The 23,570-nt window shown below is 37.1% G+C and overlaps 1 protein-coding gene across 1 annotated transcript in view; it reads right to left on the reverse strand.

Annotated features, from left to right (window-relative positions):
* Positions 1-23,570, reverse strand: part of PROS1 (protein S) — a 66,477-nt gene that overhangs the window by 21,278 nt on the left and 21,629 nt on the right. The window contains exons 2-7 of the mRNA XM_069578977.1: positions 20,034-20,191; positions 16,938-16,962; positions 12,609-12,695; positions 9,789-9,911; positions 9,539-9,670; positions 3,640-3,765 (exon numbers count right to left, since the gene is read on the reverse strand). Of these exons, the coding sequence (XP_069435078.1) occupies positions 3,640-3,765; positions 9,539-9,670; positions 9,789-9,911; positions 12,609-12,695; positions 16,938-16,962; positions 20,034-20,191 (651 nt within the window). The remainder of the gene's footprint in view (positions 1-3,639; positions 3,766-9,538; positions 9,671-9,788; positions 9,912-12,608; positions 12,696-16,937; positions 16,963-20,033; positions 20,192-23,570) is intronic.

The following is a 23,570-nucleotide window of genomic DNA, read 5'->3' on the forward strand; positions in this document are numbered from 1 at the left end:
AATAATTAGTAAAGATATAACAACTGTGCTAATTTTACGATTTTGAAGAAAAAAACAGAGTCTCAATGTAACTGTCAAATCTGATCATATGAATTCCATTGACACTTTCTTCTTAACTCTTTGCTTTGAAGAAAAGAAAAGGAGGGGGAAAAGAAGGAGTGGAGGGGAGGACAGGAAGACCGGGAAGGGAAGAAAACATCCCTTTTAACTGAAGGTTAATGTGATTCACAGAGATAATCCACCTGCCAAGCCAGAGATGTGGGTTCAGTTCCTGGGTCTGGAGGATCCCCTGGAGAAGGAAATGGCAACTTACTCCAGTATTCTTGTCTGGGAAATCCCATGGACAGAGGACCCTGGTTGGCTATAGTCCATGGAGTCACAAAAGAGTTGGATACAACTTGGCAATTAAACAACAATGTAGTTGGAGATTAAATGACTATATCAAGAAAATATCACTTTCCATAATGCAACGATTAATGGTGGCAATAAATTTAAGGACATATATTTATTTCTTAACTTATTAAAGACATAAAAAAAAAAAACCTCACTGTGCTATTACCTCCCTCTATGGTCCCTGTCCCAATCCATACTTTAAGAAAATCATTCTTGAAAAGTTTTAATAAGATGCTTCAGCTTAGATACACTTTAGAAATATGTAAGATCCTTGACCTTTTAGATGAATATACCCTGTGATATTTGAAAATTCCCAAACTCAAACACTGCTATAGCATAGTTTCCACTTAAAATAGAACCCCAAAATTAGTGAGCCCTCAATACTATTGAAATTGAATAGCATAACTAAAGTAATAAAATATTGTATATATGTATGTCACATCTATTTCTGCTTTATTGACTATGCCAAAGCCTTTGACTGTGTGGATCACAATAAACTGTGGAAAATTCTGAAAGAGATGGTAATACCAGACCATCTGACCTGTCTCTTGAGAAATCTGTATGCAGGTCAGGAAGCAACAGTTAGAACTGGACAGGGAACAATAGACTGGTTCCAAATAGGAAAAGGAGTAAGTTAAGGCTGTATATTGTCACCCTGCTTATTTAACTTATATGCAGAGTACATCATGAGAAACGCTGGACTGGAAGAAACACAAGCTGGAATCAAGATTGCTGGGAGAAATATCAGTAACTTCAGATATGTGGATGACACCACCCTTATGGCAGAAAGGTAAGAACTAAAGAGCCTCTTGATGAAAGTGAAAGAGGAAAGCGAAAAAGTTGGGTTAAAGCTCAACATTCAGAAAAGAAAGATCATGGCATCTGGTCCCATCACTTCATGGGAAATAGATGGGGAAACGTGGAAACAGTGGCAGACTTTATTTTGAGGGGCTCCATAATCACTGCAGATGGTGGCTGCAGCCATGAAATTAAAAGACACTTACTCCTTGGCAGGAAAGCTCTGACCAACCTAGACAGCATATTAAAAAGCAGAGACCTTACTTTGTCAACAAAGGTCTGTCTAGTCAAGGCGATGGTTTTTCCAGTAATCACGTATGGATGTGAGAGTTGGACTATAAAGAAAGCTGAGTGCTGAAGAATCGATGCTTTTGAACTGTAGTGTTGGAGAAGACTCTTGAGAGTCCCTTGGACTACAAGGAGATCCAACCAGTCCATTCTGAAGAAGATCAGCTCTGGGATTTCTTTGGAAGGAATGATGCTAAAGCTGAAACTCCAGTACTTTGGCCACCTGACGCAAAGAGCTGACTCAAGACCCTGATGCTGGGAAAGATTGAGGGAAGGAGGAGAAGGGGAGGACAGGATGAGATGGTTGGATGGTATCACTGACTCAATGGACATGAGTCTGAGTAGACTGCGGGAGTTGATGATGGACAGGGAAGCATGGTGTGCTGCAGTCCATGGGGTCACAAACAGTTTGCATGACTGAACGACTGAACGGAATTGATACCACATTTAAATCTTTTTTAAAAAAATGCTGTCATTCATTGAATATAACTACAATATTCATTGATGTGTAGAGCCGACTCATTGGAAAACACCCTGATGCTGGGAAAGACTGAAGGCAAAAGAAGAAGCGGGCAGAGAGTATGAGATGGTTAGATAGCATCCCTACTGAATCAGACATGATTTGAGCAAATTCCAGGGGATAGTGGAGGACAGAGGAGACTGGTGTGCTACCGTTCATGGGGTGGCAAAGAGTCAGAAATGATTTAGCGAATGAACAACAACAAAGTCACTGTAGTTATTCAACATATACAATGAATATAACTACAATACAATACAATGTGATGAAGTTGGCTAATAATAAATCTGCAAATGCTTAGGGCTGATCATGGTAATTTCTATTTGGAGGGGTGGGAGAGTAGAAATAGTGTGTGGGGGGAGATATTGTTTATTGAGTACGTGAGGATATAAGACATCAAAATCTCAAAAGGAGTATAAATAGTTGAAAAAAATCTATTCTAAGATTATTATCAATTTAAGCAAATTCACAGAGAGATAAGTAGGGTTTGGAGGTTGTCAGTGATTGGGAAAGGGAGGAGGGGGAATTTATTGCTTGACAGTTACAGAGTTCCATTTGGAAAAATTTTGGAACAGATAATGGTAATGGCTGCATAACTGTGTGACTGTAATTAATATCACTGAATTGTATGCTTAAAAATGGCTAATGGGCACATATCTTATACATGTATTTTGCCATAATAGAAAAATTACTGTTAATTGGATTAGTTTTAGTCATGATATTGGGCTTCCCTGGTGGCTCAGCTGGTAAAGAATCCACCTGCAGTGGGGGAGACCCGGATTCAATCCCTGGGTTGGGAATGTTCCCTGGAGAAGGGAAAGGATACCCACTTCAGTATTCTGGCCTGGAGAATTCCATGGACCATATAGTCCATGGAGTTGCAAAGAGTCTGACATGACTGAGAAATTTTCACTTTCACTTTCACTTTCAGTCATGATATTAAACTCACTTTAAAATTTTTTAAAAAATCAGGGGAGGATGTGAGATAATTTGTACATATCCATGATTTTAAAAAAATAACCCTATGACACATCTAAGCTACCTGGGCAGCAGAACTGGAGTCGAATGAAGTAATCCCAAGCTTCAAGAGCTCTCCCAAATCCAGACACAGACATCACTAATCACTGCTTCTCACGGTTTTAGAGCTTGGCTCTCATCTGGTTATGATAAGATTTTCTTTTTAAATATATTTAATTATAACGGAATTAGATCATTTACTATTTTACAATAAAATGATACACTTAAACACACACAGAAAATCAATGAAAAGCCTGGCATAAAACCAAACATTTCTAACCACCTTGTTTTAAATTTGTCTTCCTTCTTCTGTGTGTGTGTGTTTCCTTTCAGCTTCTTTTTATTTTTGAATATTATGTGTTTCTTTTGCTTCTATCATATATGGGAGGTCTGCAATTCATATACAGCTTAGAGGGCCATCAGATTGCACAGCACTAAAGAACATGCATGGGTCCATACTTTTAATCTGGAAGGAAGCCATCACTACCCAATTGATCAAATTATAGCATGGATTTTACCACCTGAGAACATCTGATTACTGATATCAAGGAGAACCAACGCATCTCATTTCAAATCAGGGTGCCAACTCACCCCCTCCACCACCAATAATACCAACAGAACTTTACCGTCACAAGACTTTGATACGGGATTGTACTTGTAGCCTTCAGCACATTCACATTCAAAGTCTCCTGGGATGTTCTTGCACACAGCTGTGCCACAAATGCTTGGCTTTAAAACGCATTCATCCACATCTACAAATGAAACAAGTATATTAAAAACAATTTCCCCATACCAGAAGACAGTAGCAAAGAACCCTTGCTTTGTGTTTCCTGGGTCTAGTTTCATATATCTAATAAGACAACAAAATGGATCAGAAATAGCAAAATATTAAATCTATCATCACATTTTAGTTCACCTAATACAGTTTCTTTCTACAAATGCATAGGGAATTTGACTGGTGTCTGCTATCTCCTTGTAATCACGTAAAAGAAAAAAAGGCTTTATTTTTTTATCTACCAGGTTACAGTATGAAAATAAATTGAAGAGACTCATCATATTCTTAACATGTATTCCTAACCACATGTTTCTGAAATATAGTCTTAAAAGCCTATCTACACTGAAAAATAAAAAAAGCTTATTTACTCTGTATTATCACAAATATAAAAAATAGGATAAAAAGGAGATGGCTCATCACTCTTACACCTTTCCTTTGGAAATGGACAATAGCTAAATCTGCATACTACTATTACTGCTTAAATTATTCAAGAGTGACTCAAATTTAAAATGGGATTGGGTAAGGTCTCAAACTATGAAGCCACAGCTAATCCAGGATAAATTTTATTTTTTTTAATTTTTTTTTCAGGATAAATTTTAACATTAAATTAATATTTCAGAAATTTCAAATTGCAACTAGTTATTGAATAAGTGCCTGTGAAAAAACCAAGTGACAGAAATAGTTCAATAGAGATATAATTATTATAGTGAACTTTTCTCATCTGTAAAGAAAGCTGAGCACCGAAAAATTGATGCTTTTGAACTGTGGTGTTGGAGAAGACTTGAGAGTCTCTTGGACAGCAAGGAGATGCAACCAGTCCATCCTAAAGGATATCAGTCCTGAATATTCATTGGAAGGACTGATGCTGAAGCTGAAACTCCAATACTTTGGCCACCTGATGCAAAGAACTGACTCATTGGAAAAGACCCTGATGCTGGGAAAGATTGAAGGCAAGAGAAGGGGACGACAGAGGATGAGATGGTTGGATGGGATCACTGACTCAATGGAAATGAGTTTGAGTAAACTCTGGGAGTTGGTGATTGACAGGGAGGCCTGGGGTGCTGCAGTCCACAGGGTTGCAAAGAGTCGTACAGGACTGAGTGACTGGACTGAGCTGAACTGAACTGAACTTTCTCATCTGTACTTTCTGAGGAAAGACAATGAAATCTAGATTTTCTGCTCGAAAAAGCTGATGGTTTAATTTTTCCAAAAATTGGCCAAATTTTCAGACATTTCTCTATTTAAAATAACCTGCACAAAAAATAAATGAATCAATTTACTGTGGCAAGTAAATTTTCCTGTATCTTGCTTGTATCAATGTTGATATTCTGTATGTTATGAGGTACTATAGTTTTGCAAGTATTCCTGTCTGGGGAAATTGGGTAAAGGTACATGGGATGTCTTTTATTACTTCTTACAGCTGCATGTGAATCTATAATTAGTTCAAAAAACACTTAATTTTTAAAAAAGAGCTATAAAATATGTATTTTAACAGGAAGTAAAAGCATGACTAAATTTATTTGATTTGAGGCATATTACACGAATTCCTTTAAATTATATGAGTGTGGGTTATAGTATATACATTTTATGGTTCTACACTGACATCTAATGTCTAATGAAAAGGTTTATTCTTGCATTTTTGGAAATTTACTGGCAACTTAATCCCAACCAAATTCACATTTTAAATAAAGGCCCTGTTGTAACAATTGTATATATATTCTTCTACTAATTTTGTACTTTATTGCTTATGTATCGTGAACAAAACACTATGTAAATGAACCATACAGAAACATATGTACTGATCAACAGAGACACTCATTTCTAAGAGAACTTTTGGTTAATGTGTATTAACTCAATGGCTAAGGATTAAATTGCTCTTAATTAAAATGTAAATCATAAATTCTTTAGCAGCACAAATTCTTTCAAGTATTTAGATGTTCAAGTACAAATGGATATTATTTGCTTATGGAATGCATATTGTATCCTTTCAGTATGGTGATTTTCTGTAACTAGTGTTCTAATGATACTGGTATTCTAAATATCTACCCTCAAACACCTTCAAATAGGCAAACAAGAAAGATATATAATCTAAAATTGTATAATTGGTCATAAGAAACTGTTAGTTTATGCAGTTCACCTTAAAGTCACTTAACTACACTTTAAATGATATCATAGTAAATGACAGAATGATCTTGTTTCATTTCCAAGGCAAACTATTGAAATCACAGTAATCCAGGTCTATGCTCCAACCACTAATACTGAAGTAGATAAAGTTGAACAGTTCTATGAAGACCTACAAGACCTTTTAGAACTAACAGCAAAAAAAAAAAAAAAAAATGTCCTTTTCATCATAGTGGACAAGAATGCTAAAGTAAGAAGTCAAGCGATATCTGGAGTTACAGGCAAGTATGGTCTTGAGTACAAAATGAATTCAGGGCAAAAGTTAACAGAGGTTTACCAAGAGAACTCACTGGTAATAGCAAACACCCTTTGCCAACAACCCAAGAGACAACTCTACAGGTGGACATAACCAGAAGGTCAATACGAAAATCAGACTGGTCATATTCTTTGCAGCTGAAGATGAGGAAGCGCTATACAGTCAGCAAAAACAAGACCAGGAAATGACCATGAACTCCTTATTGTAAAATTCAGACTTAAATTGAAAAAAGTAGGGAAAACCCCATGGCCATTCAGGTATGGCCTAAATCAAACCCCATTTGATTATACAGCGGAAGTGACAAATAGATTCAAGGGATTAGACTTGATAGACAGAGTGCCTGAAGTACTATGGATGGAGGTTTGTAACATTGTATAAGATGTAGTGATCAAAACCATTCTCAAAAAAAAGAAAGGCAAAAAGGCAAAATGGTTGTCTGAGGAGGCCTTACAAGTAGCTGAGCAAAGAAGAGAAGCGAAAGGAAAAGGAAAAAAAAGGAAAAATATACCTATCTGAATGCAGAGCTCCAAAGAATAGCAAGGAGAGATTTTTTAAAAAGCCTTAAGTGAACAATGCAAAGAAATAGACAAAAACAATAGAATGGGAAAGACTAGAGATCTCTTCAAGAAAATTAGAGATACCTTGGGAATATTTCATGCAAAGATGGGCACAATAAAGGACAGAAACAGTGTGGACCTAACAAAAGCAAAATATGTTAAGAGGTGGCAAGAATACACAGAAGAACTGTACAAGAAAGGCCTTAATTACCAGGATAACTATGATAGGGTGATCAACTCACCTAGAGCCAGACATCCAGGACAGTGAAGTCAAGTGGGCCTTGGGAAGCATTACTACAAACAAAGCTAGTGGAAGTGATGAAACTCCGGCTGAGCTATTTCAAATCCTAAAAAATGATGCTGTGAAAATGCTGCACTCAATATGCCAGCAAATTTGGGAAACTTGGCAGTGGCCATAGGATTGGAAAAGGTCAGTTTTCATTTCATCCCAAAAAAGGGAAATGCCAAAGAACGTTCAAATCTACACAACTGCACTCATTGTACTTGCTAGCGAGGTGATGCTCAAAATCCTTCAAGCTAGGCTCCAACAGAATATGAACCAAGAACTTCCAGATGTACAAGCTGGATTTAGAAAGAGCAGAGGAACCAGAGGGCTTCCCTTGTAGCTCAGTTGGTAAAGAATCTGCCTACAATGCAGGAGACCCGGGTTCAACCCCTGGGTCAAAAGATCCCATGGAGGAGGAAATGGCAACCCACTCCGGTATTCTTGCCTGGAGAATCCTATAGACAAAAGAGCCTGGTGGGTTACAGTCCATGTGTTGAGGTCCTAATGGACTGGGACCTGGTGGTCCAGAGTGGATGATAAGAAAGTGAAAGAGAGAGCCAGAGGGAGGGAGGGAGAGAGAGAGAGAAAGAAAGAAAGACACGGGACCCAAGCTCTGATGGAGCAAAGGTGCTTTAATGATCTTTCTGTGAGTATATATAGGCTGTTGTACAAGAAATTTCTTTTGACAATGATAAAGATCAGAAAACTGAGAGGGTAACAGGCAGGAAGGCCAGGGGTCTCCAAACAGAGGAAATAGCCTGCAAGTGTCAGACATTTTTATCTCTCTTAAGCAGCAGGAGGAAACAAACTAGTGATATTTTTTTCCCTTCTCTATACAAATTTAAAAGGAGGTTTCTCTTAAATTACTATGTTGCCACGACACCTGGTTTCACCTAAAGTTAACTATTCTCAAACCTTGAAATAACCAATGCATTTTTTATGGAAATGTTTGTCTTAAGCTATGCTAATGCACCATGCATTTACCCCAAACTCCGTCTTCAAGTTGGTCCTGCCTAATGACAAACCAGTATGTTATACTCAGATGTTGTTGCCCTAATCTATGTAAACGAAACTATTTGTATGGTAATCTGTCTTTCTACAGGATTCAGGTTAATCATTTTATGGCCCAGGATGAACAATTTGGTGCCAAGATTATCCCAAAATGCATCTTATGGGTGAGAGGCCTGGTGCCATTCTGACTTTTAAGACACTCCTTTCTTTCATTAACAGACTGCTAGTGACTATATAACATCCAGCTGAAGACTAGCAGGGGGGTACTTTTTCTGCCCCCTTCTGATGCCTATGTCAGAAGCTTTCTCTATCTCCTTTATACTTTAATAAAACTTTATTACACAAAAGCTCTGAGCGATCAAGCCTCGTCTCTGGCTCCGGATTGAATTCTTCTCCTCCGGGGGCCAAGAATCCTGGCGTGTTTGCGTGATTCAGCAACAACCTTTCAAAAGCAAACTTACAGCAACTGTTACCAAGGGAACTAGGGATTAATAATGGTCACAAGGTCAGGAGACAATCCATATCTTAAGAAAGAGGGTCGAGACTAAGCAGTTTTGTCCTAAGGAGAATGTTTACTGAAGGAGATTCAAGCCTGTTTCATCTTATGACCTCAGTCCTGGGAGTGGCTTGCCCCTCCACTGGCTTCTGATAACAGAAACTAATAAGGAACAGAAGATTTATGAGAAACAGCACATAGGAATCCTCCTGTTAAACATTCCCTGACATCCATGGGGTCACAGAGAGTCAGACACAACTGAGCGACTAAACCACCATTTGGAGGAACCAGAGATCAAGTTGCCAACATCCACTGAATCACACAAAAAGCAAGGGAATTTCAGAAAAACATCTACTTCTGCTTCATTGACTATGCTAAAGCCTTTGACTATGTGGAAAACAACAAACTGTGGAAAATTCTTAAAGAGATGGGAATACCAGATCATCTTAGTTACCTCTTGAGAAACCTGTATGCAGGTCAAGAAGCAACAATCAGAATCAGACATAGGACAACAGACTGGTTCTAAATTGGGAAAGGAGTACATTAAGGCTGTATATTGTCACCCTGCTTACTTAATTATCCACCTGGATACTATAGAGTCTGGAAGAAATAAGATCAACAATGATTTTGCAAATACTGTAGTATGTGAAGACTTGAATTAAAACTTCACTTTATCACCATATAATGAAATTCTTCATTAAAACATGTGCAAGTGCATGTATCAATACACACATACATACACAATAAGAAAACAACAAAATACTCTGAAATAAAAAAATACCCAATAAACAATAAACTAAAGGCAATCTCACAGAATTACAGGCATCCAGGTGGATAATAACGTATACTTATTATAAACACTTAAAACTCAAGAGTTTTCTATTAATTTCCTGGGGAAATTCCTCTGAATTTTTGCTCTTACACAGTAAATGCTTTTTTTTTACTCTACCTTTTTACTCTTACCTTTGCAGTCCTTTTTATTTGAAAGCATAATAAAACCATTTTTACAGGAACAGTGGTAACTTCCAGGCGTGTTTTCACAAATCTGGCTGCAACCTCCATTTACATTTACAGGATCTTTGCATTCATTTATATCTGAAAGGAGAAAGCAGAGTACTTTCAAAGTAATAAAGCCTTCTGAGAACTTTTCAGGAAGTCAATTCAGATTGGGTATGTTATACATACTCATACCAGCTGGGTATGTTATACATACCAGATTCACACTTTTCTCCTTGCCAACCTGATTTACAAATGCAAGTGAATGTCGCTTGGCCATCTTTGCAGGTCATATAGCCATCTTCATTGCATGGCAGAGGATTACACTGGTCTGGAATGGCTAAAGGAAATACATATCTATTTAATTTTTATAACACACCACAGTACAATAGAAACTTATGTCCTTTAATAGAAATCTCATGAACAAAGTCTATGGTATATGGGAAAAAATACTACTGAGTTCTTCAAATACTTTTTCAAGAAGAAAAGTGGATCTATTAAAGTTTTATAATTATTTCTGCAAAAGAAAGCTAATTTTTGTTTAAATCCACTCTTTTAAAAAATAATTTTATTTAGTTGTTTATTTTCGGCTCTGCTGGATCTTCCTTGCTGAGCTCGGACCTTTTTCTAGGTGCTGGGAGCACGGCTACTCTCTAGTTGTGTCGCCCAGGCTTCTCACTGCAGTGGCTTCTCTAGTTGCAGGGCACAGACTCTGTTGTGAGCTTCAGTAGTTGCAGTTCCCAGGCACTAGAGCACAAACTCAATAGTTGTGGTGCACAGGCTTAGCTGCTTCTTGCATGTGGGATCCTTCTGGATCAGGCATCGAACCTTTATCCCTAGCATTGGCAGGCGGATTCTTTACCACCGAGCCACCAGGGAAGCCCCATAACTACTTTTATGTTTGCAAATATACACAATAGTTAATAATTGCAATTTAATATTCTTTTTATATATTACCTTATTTGAACCTTAAAACAATTTCATGAGGTAGGCAGAACAATGAAATTATTCAGTACCAACAGAAAAATTTGAGACTTCCAACTTGGGATAACAGAATAACAGAGGGCCTTCCCTGATGGCTCAGACTGTAAAGAATCCACCCGCAATGCAGGAGACCTGGGTTCGATCCTTGGCTTGGGAAGATCCCCTGGAGTAAGGAATGGCAACCCACGCCAGTATTCTTGTCTGGAGAATCCCCATGGAAAGAGGAGCCTGGTGGGCTACAGACCATGGGGTCTCAAAGAGTCAGACACGACTGAGCGACTGAGCACAGCACAGAATAACAGGGACCAGATTTATTCTCCTGCTTTAAATAAACAGAACTCTAGTCAAATGGTTTTCAGACATTGGGCACCAGGCAGCAGAACACCATGATTTTTAAGGCAAGGATATTTCTTTCATAAAGTGTCACAGCACTTTATCACTATCTTAAATGATACCCCCATTTATTTCTTGAATTATTTATAGTCTCTCTCGCCTCACTAGACACTGCAATGGTTCCTGGCTCCTGCATATTCCCGCACCTGTTTCTCCAGCCTTCCTAGCCAACTCTGAAAATTCCTTTCATCTTTCCTTGACATTTTCCTTAAGTTAGCAAAGCAAACTGTTAACTGCAAAAAAACACTTTTTAAAAAATTTAACTAAAATCTAATCACTGAACTTTTCAAAAAATGTCCTCATAAAAGCAAGTTTTCTGAAAATTAGCAATTTATTAGGTATTAGTTATGTGTGTGTGCTCAGTTGCTCGGTCATGTCTGACTCTTTGTGACCCCATGGATTATAGCCTACCAGGTTCCTCTGTCCATGGGAATTCTCCAGGCAAGGATACTGGAGTGCATTGCCATTACCTACTCCAAAGGATCTTCCCAACCCAGGGATCAAACCCACACCTCTTGCATCTGCTGCATAGGCAGGTGGATTCTGTACTGGGATATCTGAGAAGTCCATATATTAGTTAAAAGAATAGAAAACAGGTTAATCAAGAAATTATAAAATTATTTTTCTGTCCTTGGGTAAATTAAAACAATAAAGTATGAATTAAATATACATGTTCAAGCAAAATGTTTTACTTGTGAAGTTACAGCTAATTTTGAATTATAGAAAGTGAAGATAAGTGAATATCTCAATAGTACCAATGCTGCATGTAAAATATTCACTGGACAAACATCCCAATTTACATGTTTCAATTTCACCTTTGTCTCTGCATGTCAGGAAATTGATAAACTAGAGACAAATAATCTACCAGATTTATCATTAGGCCTTATGTGAACTTCAGAGGGAAAAGGCTAACTTGATATCACAATATTTTACACATTAATATCCACATTTATACCAAATGTGGTATACCAGTAATATACCAATATTTCCACATTTCCTCATTTATACCAAAAGTCAGAAAAATAAATGTGGCTTCCCTGTGATCTATTAGTCAACTGCAACATTTGGTCAAAAGTACATGATTATGCAACAACAGTCAAAAAGCTCTTGGGAATAAAATTCTGAAGCCAATGATGTAAAGCTTGGCAAATAAGGACCACTTCAATTTAAAAGTTAGCTAGAAAATTCATTTTAAGCAGCATTTACATCTAAAAACACATTCCTTCAGGGAGTTCCCTGGCAGTCCAGTGGTTAGGGATCTTCCTTGCTGTGGCCTGGGTTCAATCTCTGGTGGAGGAACTCAGGTCCCACAAGCTGTGCAACATGGCCAAAAAGAAGAAAAGAATTCATCTTGTATATTTTTGATACATACAAATGTTATATGATACTTAAAAGTTTAAACTAAGTAAATAATAAATAAACACTGAAAGAAATAATTATTTGGCCAATTTGATCCAGTGCTAGAGCCATGTGGCATACCCCCACCCCAAAAAAACACTATTCCTCAAATGTATTTTGAGAAAACCTCCTTACGTGGCCTACAGCCAGCCCTTCAAGGGCTCATTTGTTGATGTTTAAACAGTAGTTATATTTACATGGGTGTACTTTACTTGCAGGTTTTTGTCATTTTGGTTTTTAAACTGATGGTAGAAGTGTTTACCATTGACACAGCTCCTCAGGTCAGGGTAAGCATTAGTTGACAGACGAGCAGTAGTGAATAATCCAGCTCTGAAAGAGCCAAGACAGCCTGTAAAACACAAACAAGTGTCATCTTAGAGCTGATACACTAAACTTGATCTGAAATCACGGTAGAAATTATCCAGAGCAGTAGGATATTTATGCTTCTGTGTATTGACATGATTCAGCAATCAAAATGTCAATCCTAAATGTCTCCATCCACCTTTTTGAAAAATCAAAAATCTACAAGCAAGATTGCAATGTATACATAATCATGAAAAACATATTTATAGAAGCTTCTCTTTAGAAAAGAGCCTTAAAGCCAGAAAGGGAAAATATCTTGGATTAGCAAAGAAATTTATTGCCACATAAATCTATGTTCTTAATTCTGTAGCAGAGACCTAAAGTTACCCTCAAATCTGTAGACCAGAGCCTAATTTAGAAATTGTCTATTATTAAGTGAATAGAATGAGTTAGTGTTTCTGGTTGTTGTAGGCAACTTCCAATTCTTCCAATGTTGCATAGAGATTAATAAAATAATGTTTGTATAGTGCCTCAATATTACAAAGCAGGTTTACTTTATTCATTTTATTTCTCAAAACAACTTTGTGAAATTAGATTCAGCAATCTGGCAGAAATAAGATGAAAAACAGAAATAAAATACGTATGGACTTTAACCCGGGGTCATTTAAGACCAACAACATAACATGTCTTAACAGCCACTGAAGACAACAGTGTATATATCAGTTCATTGTACAGATAGTTGTTAGTGCTCAGTTGCTAAGTTGTGTCTCTTTGCAACCACATGGACTGTAGCCCACCAGCCTCCGGTATATAGGATTTCCCAGGACAGGTATAGACAGTCACTAACCCACTAAAAAGGTGGTGTTTTGGTCATCTTTTGCTGAGTAAAGACTCCCCAAATTAGTGGCTTATAAAATAATCATTTTATATTACTTATGATCTATGTATCAAACATTTAGAAAGGGTTTATTTACTTAAACTGTTTGTCTCTGCTGCACACGGGACCAGTCAGGGTGGCTGGGGCTGGAAGATGCACTTTCTGGATGACTTTTCACTCACATGTTTAACAGCGCAGGCTTCTTGGCATCTCTGTCTCCACACGGTATATGCCATGCTTCAGGGCTTCTCCACATGGTTGCGTTTCCCTGAGTACGCAGTCCTAAAGTGGCACTGCTTTCGTGGTACTTAGCTTCCAAGAGGAAGAAGAAAGAAGCTGCCAGGCCAATTAAGAGGCACTGTGTCACTTCCATCATAGTCTATTGATCAAAGCAGTCTCAGGGTCCACCCAGATTTGGGGGAGGGGGAAAAGGATAGATTTCACACGGTGACGGGAAAGTGGCAAGATGACATTACAGAAGCATATGTGAGATGGGAAATATTTTTGCAGTCATCTTTGGAGAACACAGTTTATTACAGATGGGTGCAAAGGCTCATTTGAAGTCTGTGTGTATATTCCTTTCTTACTGCTTTTGTGACAAATCATCACAATCTCACCAGCTGAAAATAACACAAACATTCTCTTACAGTTACAGGGATCAGAAGCCTAAAATGAAGGTGTCGGTAGGGCTGCGTTCCTTCTGAAGACTCTAAGGGAGAATCTATTTCCTCTGTTTCTTCAGCTTCCACAAGCTACCTGCATTCCTTGACTCATGGCTCCAACCTCGTATCATTCTCAACTCTTGCTTTATTGTCATATATCACACTACAAACTCTGATCTCCTGCCTCCCATACGTGAGACTGTTTATAACTACACTGAATAATGTTCTCATCTCAAAATCCTTAACTCAAATCTTCAAAGACAACAATTAAGGTAACATTCAGAGGTTCTAAGGATAGGACATGAACATCTTTGAAGGGAGGCAGTCACTATTTAGCCTACCAAGGTAGGTTATAATATTTTCCCACAAAAACAATAGTTTATACTTACATTGTAGTCTTCCTGGAGACCCAGTGAGACCTAGGCAATCTTAGGTCCTGAGTATTCTTTCCCTGAATTCATTTGTTCCTCCTCTTGAATCACCCACTCCCAGAATTATCTTATTCTAGCGTGAATATTTCATTAGGATTCTGGCTTGTAAGAAAGCCTCATTTTGCAGTTCTGGACAAATCAGACAGCCAAAATTCGAAACCCTTAAGCTAGAGGTTCAGGTGAAATGCTTCATATGGTGATTAGGACACCAGGCCAGACTACAAAGTACGTTTAACCCATAAACCACCTTATATATGAGTCCATACTAATACAGTGATAACATTTTTTTGGAATTTTTTGCTAATTTTTTTAGAAGTACAGTGTGAAGGGTGAGCTGCATGGTTACTCAAAGCAGTGTAATCCTACCCTTTACTTTCCCATTTCTCTTTCTTGTTGTCCAACAGGAAGGCAGGATGTGGGAGAGAGTGAATGGGTAGAGAGGTGAGAACTGGAGAGAGATCGTCTTAGCTTTTGTAGCCTGAAGCAGAAGCTCTCCCAAGAACTGGAATTAGGAATAGAAACTTGGGCCATCATGGAGGAAAGCCTGAGAGAGAGGCACTTTCAGGAGAGGTTCCAGTGGTCAGGACAGAACACACTAGAAAGAAATCTTGGTTCTAGACGATGACAGCTCCTATACCCATATTGTCATACAATTATCTTTCGCAACATTTTATGATTATATTTTATTTTAGAATCTTTATTTTATGATTATAAATCCAGTCTATGTTAGGTTTATAGTAGTTTCCCCCTTTAACCTACATTTTGTGTTTTGGTATTTCTTCTTTCCCTTTTTCTCTTTTTCCTTGTTTATTCTTGCTGGAAGTTCATCTAATTTACTTTCCTTACTTTGCCTTTTCAAAGAATGAGATTTTCTACTATTAATCCTCTCTTTGTTTTCCATTTACTTCTATCCTTATTTTTGTTATTTCCTTATTTTTTTTGTTACTCAGGGTTTTCTCTCTTGTATTTTTAAAAGTTTGCTTGATTTGAATGCTCAGGTTCTTTTGAAAATACCCACTGTGTCCTCTTACCACTGCCTCAGAAGTCAGCATGCCAGGTCTCCACACACACATAGTGGGTCAGGCCGTCTTCAGTCTATCCGTGGACTGCTCACATTTCCTGACCTTTTTTTCATTATATTTTGTTATTATTAGCACCTGGAATAGCTAATGCTTCTTTTGAGATGATTTTAAGAAAAGTCAGCAGTCTGAACTAATCCACCAGTTGGGCAAGAACTAAAAACTAAAAGCTATTTCTGATGTTTACGTTTTGGCTCAGAATGTAGCATTCTTCCCAAGAAGTTTTTCGCTCATAAATTTAATCATCCAGTTTATCCAGTGATATTTTACAGGCCTACACAGACGGCAGAGTTGTTTACTCTATTTTCTAAGGAAAAGAACACAATTTAAAAACTTACCTTTATCTAATGAAGCCCTGAGTATTTTTGCCCAAATTCCATGTTTTTAGCGCACTGCATGGAGGATGTGGATAGACTAACATGTTTCCTGAACTCTTACAACTCTAAATCCAAATACTGTCCGAAAAATAGGTAATAGTGATCTAATTTCTTGGGTGACATTATCTCACTGTAAGGAGCTCCCAGCATGAGCTGTGATAATTAGTGAAATTACTATTAAGTTTACCAGAAACAGGATTATAAACATTTCTTTTTCCCACTTAGGAACACTGGCCTACAAAATATACACATCAAATGACAAAAAGGTTTTAATTAAGGTAGAGCATTTCTGTTCTCAACAGTGGAATTCATCACATATAACTAAATAAAGACCAAAATATAAAATGTGAATCAAAAATAAATCACAGTAAAAAAGGTCATACTTTTTTTTCAACTATATAAATCAGTTGAATTATACTTTACATTTGAAGAAAGTTTGACATAATTTTTAAAAATCTATCTAACTCATGTGTTTATTTGGTATTCCTAATAGCTCTGAAGTTAGAAAATAAAGTTATAACATAATACAGAAATTAAAAAGTTAAATAAGTTGCCCAATCTGACACAGCAGAAACTTTCAGTTCTGAGACTAGAGTCCCCATCATATTATTATTATTTTTCTTAGGACTTCAGCTTTTCTATTACGCTGCCAAATAAGATAGGCAAAGAAAAGTGAAAGTTGGGTACATGTCTTTAAATAAAAGGACAGCAAGGATAGCAAATCTGCATACAGAATGAGATCTTACTCCCAAGGCTAATGAAATTGTATGGGGTGGAATATAGATAAATGGAGGACTGGACTTCATCATAGTTAAGTTTCTATCATTTTTAAGATTATATAATTGAGATCTTTTAAACTTACCTAAATATTTTGGATAAAAATATTCCTAGAAAAATAGAAAAGAAAATATATCTTAACAAAGGTAAATTTCACAATAAAGTTAACATTTAATTTTAAAACATGTTTTTATATTAAAGATGCAATAAATTACATATAACTGTCATTTTTGCATTACAGTATAACATTTTTTCTATAGTAAAAGGTACACCAGAAGTATATGGCTAATAGCATTAAGCCAATAAAATGCTTTTAGGCTTAAAGCAATACTGATCAATTAAATCATTCTTCAAAGACTTCTAAAATGAAAACAGGTTCCACTGAAGATGTTAAATGCGACTACATATGCCCCCTTTTTGTAAATCCTTTAATATTTCCATGATGATTAGATACCCATTCGATATATCTGACATCATGTTGATTACACACACACTAGATTAATTGCTGAATAACATAATTTGAATTGAAGTGGTCACTTATCTTTTAGCATCTTATGTACATGTAATACCTTAGTTATAAACTGGTGATGTACCAAGAAATTTTTTCTGTAAATCAGTAATTTGGACTAAGGAATACACTTTACCAAAAGGAGAAAAATGTTAACAGTGATTTTCTGATGGAAAGGTCCCCAGGCTGGTTCACAAAAGCCTTCTTAAGCTATAAAATATCTAATGCGCAACACTTATAGCATAAGAACTCCTCAGGAGAAACAAACGTTTCTACACAAAAACAACCTCAAGTACAGAGCATAACTTTCATCCAGGATACAATTAAAGTCCTTATTCTTTCCTCCTCTCACATATAAACCTACACAACACTTATCTACTAATTTCTAAGAATGAGATCCAACCACTAAGCAATTCAGACATTGATACTGTCTTCTATAGCAATGGTCCCCAAATCCTTTTGGCACCAGGGACTGGTTTCATGGAAGACAATTTTTATTTCAGACCAAGGGAATGGGGATGGTTTCAGGATGATTCAAATGTATTATGTTTATTGTGCATTTTATTTCCATTATTATTACTTCAGTTCTACCTCAGATCATCAGGCATTAGATCCCAGAGGTTGGGGAAAAGCCAGGACGTAGGTAATGATGAATGGGTTCAACACGAGATAATGTAATGGGGAAAGGACTATGTGAGGGACAATGGGGAGATAAGCAATAAGGTGGTGACTGGGAGTCTGGACTAGGGCATGAGGGATGTAGACAGGGAGTGTTTGGAAAAGGAAAGAAAGTGAGAAACAATAACAAATGCTTTTTCTTTCATTTCTCCCATTTCTTCCTCTCTTCCACTCTCACCATCATCTCTTTTTCCTCTATCCGTAACACCATTATCAGAATGAGTGGAGGAGAATAAGCACGTAAAGAGTTTCTTTTCTCCACTGTTTCCCTCCCCTCCACATGTCTTCTGTCTCATTCCCCATTTGCTACTCAGAGGCTAAACTATGAGAACATATTTAGTGTTAGAAATACATGCTTAAGTACTGATGGGTGATATAATAAAATGAAATCTTGGGCATGCAGGCTTGTCTTAAAATGTTCTGGCAAAACAAACAAAAATTAGAGTGAGTGGGGTACAGAATAGGCAGAACAAGAATAGCAGATGGTTGATAATCACTGAAAAGGGAAGGAGTCCCTACTTTAGGAAATAGTTTCAATTTCCATAATAAAAAGAAACATTTATGTATATGTGTATTTGTGTATTTGCTTCCTACACAATAAGAGTACACTGTTACCTTGTGTGAAATAAAATATTTTGCCTTGTCAATTGCTTTTCCACAAAAGACAGCAAAACTAAGAGAAACATTTGGTTTCAAACTTGGAGAGTGTTAAAAATGAGTATCTTGGGGAAAATACTATTAGAGTATGTGGAGGTAAGAGGATTAAAGGGTAATCCCAGAAAACACAAGTTATTACTGTCCTGGACAAGTTCTTTCACTATAGACAAATGATTCCTGCTTGTTATTGCTTATCTAGTCTCATGGTCCCAGGAGCTAAGTCAGAAGTAAAGGAAGTATTTTGAAGATACATATGCCTCCCTCGTTTCCTTTTGGATATACAGTTCATACAGGAAAAAAATCTAGGGTAACCCCAAAGGTCATCAAATTTTAATTCTCAAGGTCACCCTCATCCTAATTCTTAGAGGCACTATTTACATTCTTGCTACCCACAGAACAAGTTAGAGAAAGGCTTCTCTAGGAGAACTGGGGGGCTAAAGATCAGCTCTAAGGGTCTCTTATTTCTGTAAGATATTTAGGGATCTTTATAGTTTTCTAGACTAACTTGGAAAAATGTATGCACTAAAGATATAAATTCTACTCCTGGGATTATCAATGATTTAAAGTGGGCTCAGGAAACTTCCCAAGAGTTTATGGAATAAATTAAAAGTGTTCTTAGGAAACACAGTATTGAAATGAATTCTTCAGTAAGCATTCACTGAATACCTATTACGTACCAAGCTCTGAATTAGAGGTCCTGTTTTCTAAAGCTTAGTTAAAAATGCCAATGGAGAGAATTAATGAAGCATAGTGATAACGATGTAGTCATACACACACACACACACACACACGCACACTAGAGATGCCTTCCCCTCACCCAACAATACAAAATACTGGTTGAAAGAAAGTAGTTACAAACCATGGAATTCATACTATTTGTGATAATTAGGTATAATTGAATTATAGTTTGGTCAGAGCATATTGCTTTCGGCAAATAGTATTTCCCTAACACGCCCACCCTTGAAGGCACTGCCTCCTGAAATGCTTCAGTGGGAAAATGCAGAAGTGATACTGTTGTGGTTCAGTTGCTAAGCTGTGTTCAACTCTTTGGGAGGCCATGGACTGCAGCCCACCAGGCTCCTCTGTCCACGTGATTTTCCAGGCAAGATTACTGAAGTGGTTACCATTTTCTTCTCCAGGGGATCTTCCCGACTCAGGGATCAAACTCGCATCTCCTGTGTCTCCTGCACTGGTGGGTGGATTGAGCCCACAGAGGGTGATATACACAATCATTAACTTTAAAAAGGTACACGAGGGAACAGAGACTAAAGCTGGAAATGTTCCGTCTGTAACTATATGTTCAGGTATACTAACTGACCACTTTTCATGAGTTCTTACCGTTTCCGGGTTATTTTCAAAGACTTCCCTGGCTTCTTCTTTATTGCATAGTTCTTCAATGCATTCTCTTTCAAGATTGCCCTTTTTCGTTTCTTCAAGCAATGAATTTGCACGGCGTCTCCTAACCAGGACTTGTGAAGCATGTTGCCTCGACAAAACTGAAGGAAAAAAAAATATGTTTACATGAACAAATCTTTCATTTCTCCTCTAAAATATTTTTTAAACATGAGAATTTAAATCATTTTTTTGTCTGTAAATTGCATGGCATTCAAAGTAGGGTTAAACTGAGGGGGAAAATGCAGATACATATGCCCCTTGGTTAACAACCCAAAGAGCAGTTCGGTGTGTAGCTACAGCACTTGTCTAATGATTTGCACAAATTATTCAAGTTTGTGCTTGAGGTCAAACATAACTAATGAAAATTCAATGTTTACTTCATTATGACAATGTTGGGAAAAACATCACGCTGAAATGATTGTCAAAAGTCATAGCCACAGCATCTTTAGAGTAACAAACTTCTTCAGTTTTAAGGGAAAACTTGTGTGATCTCTGAGAAATGTAGGAGTACAGTTCAATCAGCTATTTGAAAGATATTTGATAGGCTAAAACACCTGGTTATCTATACAAATGAGACAATAAAAACCCATGGCAAAAGGAAGACCATATGCAAAGCACAAAATACAGAAGGCAAAGAGAAAAAAAATGGTAACTTAGAGTATATAAAAAATTTAAAGCAGTTGACAAACAATGATAAAAATAACAAAGTTCAAAATCAAGCAACAGATTGACATCTAGAATCTATAAACAACTTTTGCAAATTAAATAAAAAATAATACAATATGGCAACCAATACAGGTATGTGTGCAGTGTATGTGTGTGCTTAGTCATTTAGTAGTGCCCAACTCTTTGCAACCTTTTGGACTGTAGCCTGCCAGGCTCCTCTGTCCATGGGATTCTCCAGGCAAGAATACTGGAGTGGGTTGCCATTTCCTCCCCCAGGGGATCTTCCTGACCTAGGGATTGAACCCACCATCTCCTGTGTCTCCTGCAATGTAAGCTGAAAGTAAAGAAGCCATGTGTACAAGATTAAAAACAAAATAAAAAGTGTAAATAAAATATAAACAAAACAATATCATGCAAACACCAATACAGAGAAAAAGTAGCCAATAAACATGTGAAAAGATGTTCAACACAAATTTTTTAAAGCAATCAGACTTTTGCCTAATAGATTTGCAAAAATTTAAAAGAAGGAAGGTACTACCTCCTTCCTTCTTCTTCCTTCCTTCCTTGAAAAGTGCAAATTATAGATGCCTCATCTATAGCATAATCCTATATATACCAGCCATGTTTGTAGATGTGTAAATATCAGGTGGACAGAATACAGAGAAAAGAGTTTGGAAAGACACTCAAGCTATCATCTGTAGTTATATTTGAAGAAAAGAGTGGTGAATATAGTTTGGGCTTTATCATTTTAGTATATGAAAAAACATGGTTTCTTAATGAAAAAATTTTAAATCACATATAAAATCTACAAATAAAATTTTTAATCCTGATTTTTAACCACAAATGGTTATTTCACTAGAAAGATAAGCAAATAATGTAAATAGCTAAATTAATTTTTTTCTTATTTCTCTCATAACCCAGTATATAATAAGGACTAGATCATCAAAAGTTGACAATAGAATGAAGAAAAAGAACAGCAAAAGGACTAACTAGTCAACACTTACTATAATTATTAGTTGGATAACTGAACACCTTTCAAGAGTGATTTATGTTTATTTTAGTTTTATATGGGTTTCCTCACCTACAAAACAGAAGTTTAAACGTGATGATTAACTAACAAAAGCATTTGAGTTATATTGAATATATTTCTAACAATCAGTTCAGTTCAGTTCAGTCGCTCAGTTGTGTCCGACTCTTTGTGAGTCGGACATGAATCACAGCACGCCAGGCCTCCCTGTCCATCACCAACACCCGGAGTTCACCCAAACTCATGTCCATTGAGTTGGTGATGCCATCCAGCCATCTCATCCTCTGTCGTCCCCTTCTTCTCCTGCCCCCAGTCCCTCCCAGCATCAGTCTTTTCCAATGAGTCAACTCTTCGCATGAGGTGCCCAAAGTACTGGAATTTCAGCTTTAGCATCAGTCCTTCCAATGAACACCCAGGACTGATCTCCTTTAGAATGGACTGGTTGGATCTCCTTGCAGTCCAAGCAACTCTCAAGAGTCTTCTCCAACACCACAGTTCAAAAGCATCAATTCTTCAGCTTTCTTCACAGTCCAACTCTCACATCCATACATGACCACTGGAAAAACCATAGCCTTGACCAGACAGACCTTTGTTGGCAAAGTAATGTCTCTGCTTTTGAATATGATATCAAGGTTGGTCATAACTTTCCTTCCAAGGAGTAAGAGTCTTTTAATTTCATGGCTGCAATCACCATCTGCAGTGATTTTGGAGCCCCCCAAAATAAAGTCTGACACTGTTTCCCTGTCTATTTCCCATATATCTCTCACCATTTTTATTGCTGCTCGAGATCAAGATAAATTAAGGCTGTGTGCATCTAAAAGATGCTATTCTGTGAGCATGCCAGCCACCAAGTGTGTTGTTAACTGAAAAATGGCAGCCCAACCAACAATGAAATGGTCTGAGATTAAAATTATCTCATTTATTTGAAATAGTTTTAAGCATGCTACCTGACAATAATATAGCAAAATCTTGGCCCTTCTGAAAAGGAGAAAGCTTTAGTCATTCAGTCATATCTGACTCTTTGTGGCCCCATGGGCTATAGCCCACCAGGTTCCTCTGTCCATGGGGATTCTCCAGGCAAGAATACTAGAGTGGGTTGCCATTTCCTTCTCCAGGGGACCTTCCCAACCCAGAGATCAAACCCAGGTCTCCTGCATTGCAGACAAATTCTTTATCATCTGAGCCACCAGGTAAGCCTTTCTGAATGTCGAAGAAAATATGTTAGCCTTTATAAGGAAAACAATAACACTTTGTATTAAAGATGAATATACTGACGTAATAACAAAATAATCGAGGTCAGATGCAATTGGAAAACAAACCGTAAACATCACTCCTTAGTATTTCTTCCTTACAGAATATCAAACTTTAGAATTCAGAGGTTAATATTGATGCTTAAGAATATCTCTTTCCCTATAAGAGCCTCATTGCATGACACAGACCATGTGTAGTAACACATATTATACTTATCTTTGAGGAAGTTCTCAATTGTCAGGGAGAACTAAGTGATAATTTTTAAAAAAAGCTCACATAAATTTATAAAATCAGAAGAAAACACAGCAAACTCCATTACTACAGAGATAATGAAAATCCAGAGCACACAAGATATTTGCTCTAAGTTATTAAGCTTATAAACAACAAAAGTACAGTTTAGATCACAGGCACCCCAATGCTCAGACCTGCAACTATCCACTACTATTTACTACTGCTTCTCAGAAAAGAGGGAAAAGTGTCATTATCTCTGATAATGAGAGGAATATTAAAAATGAAAATTGTCACACCTCTGACCT

The sequence above is a fragment of the Ovis canadensis genome, chromosome 1 (assembly GCF_042477335.2).
Source record: "Ovis canadensis isolate MfBH-ARS-UI-01 breed Bighorn chromosome 1, ARS-UI_OviCan_v2, whole genome shotgun sequence".
NCBI classification, from domain to species: domain Eukaryota; kingdom Metazoa; phylum Chordata; class Mammalia; order Artiodactyla; family Bovidae; genus Ovis; species Ovis canadensis.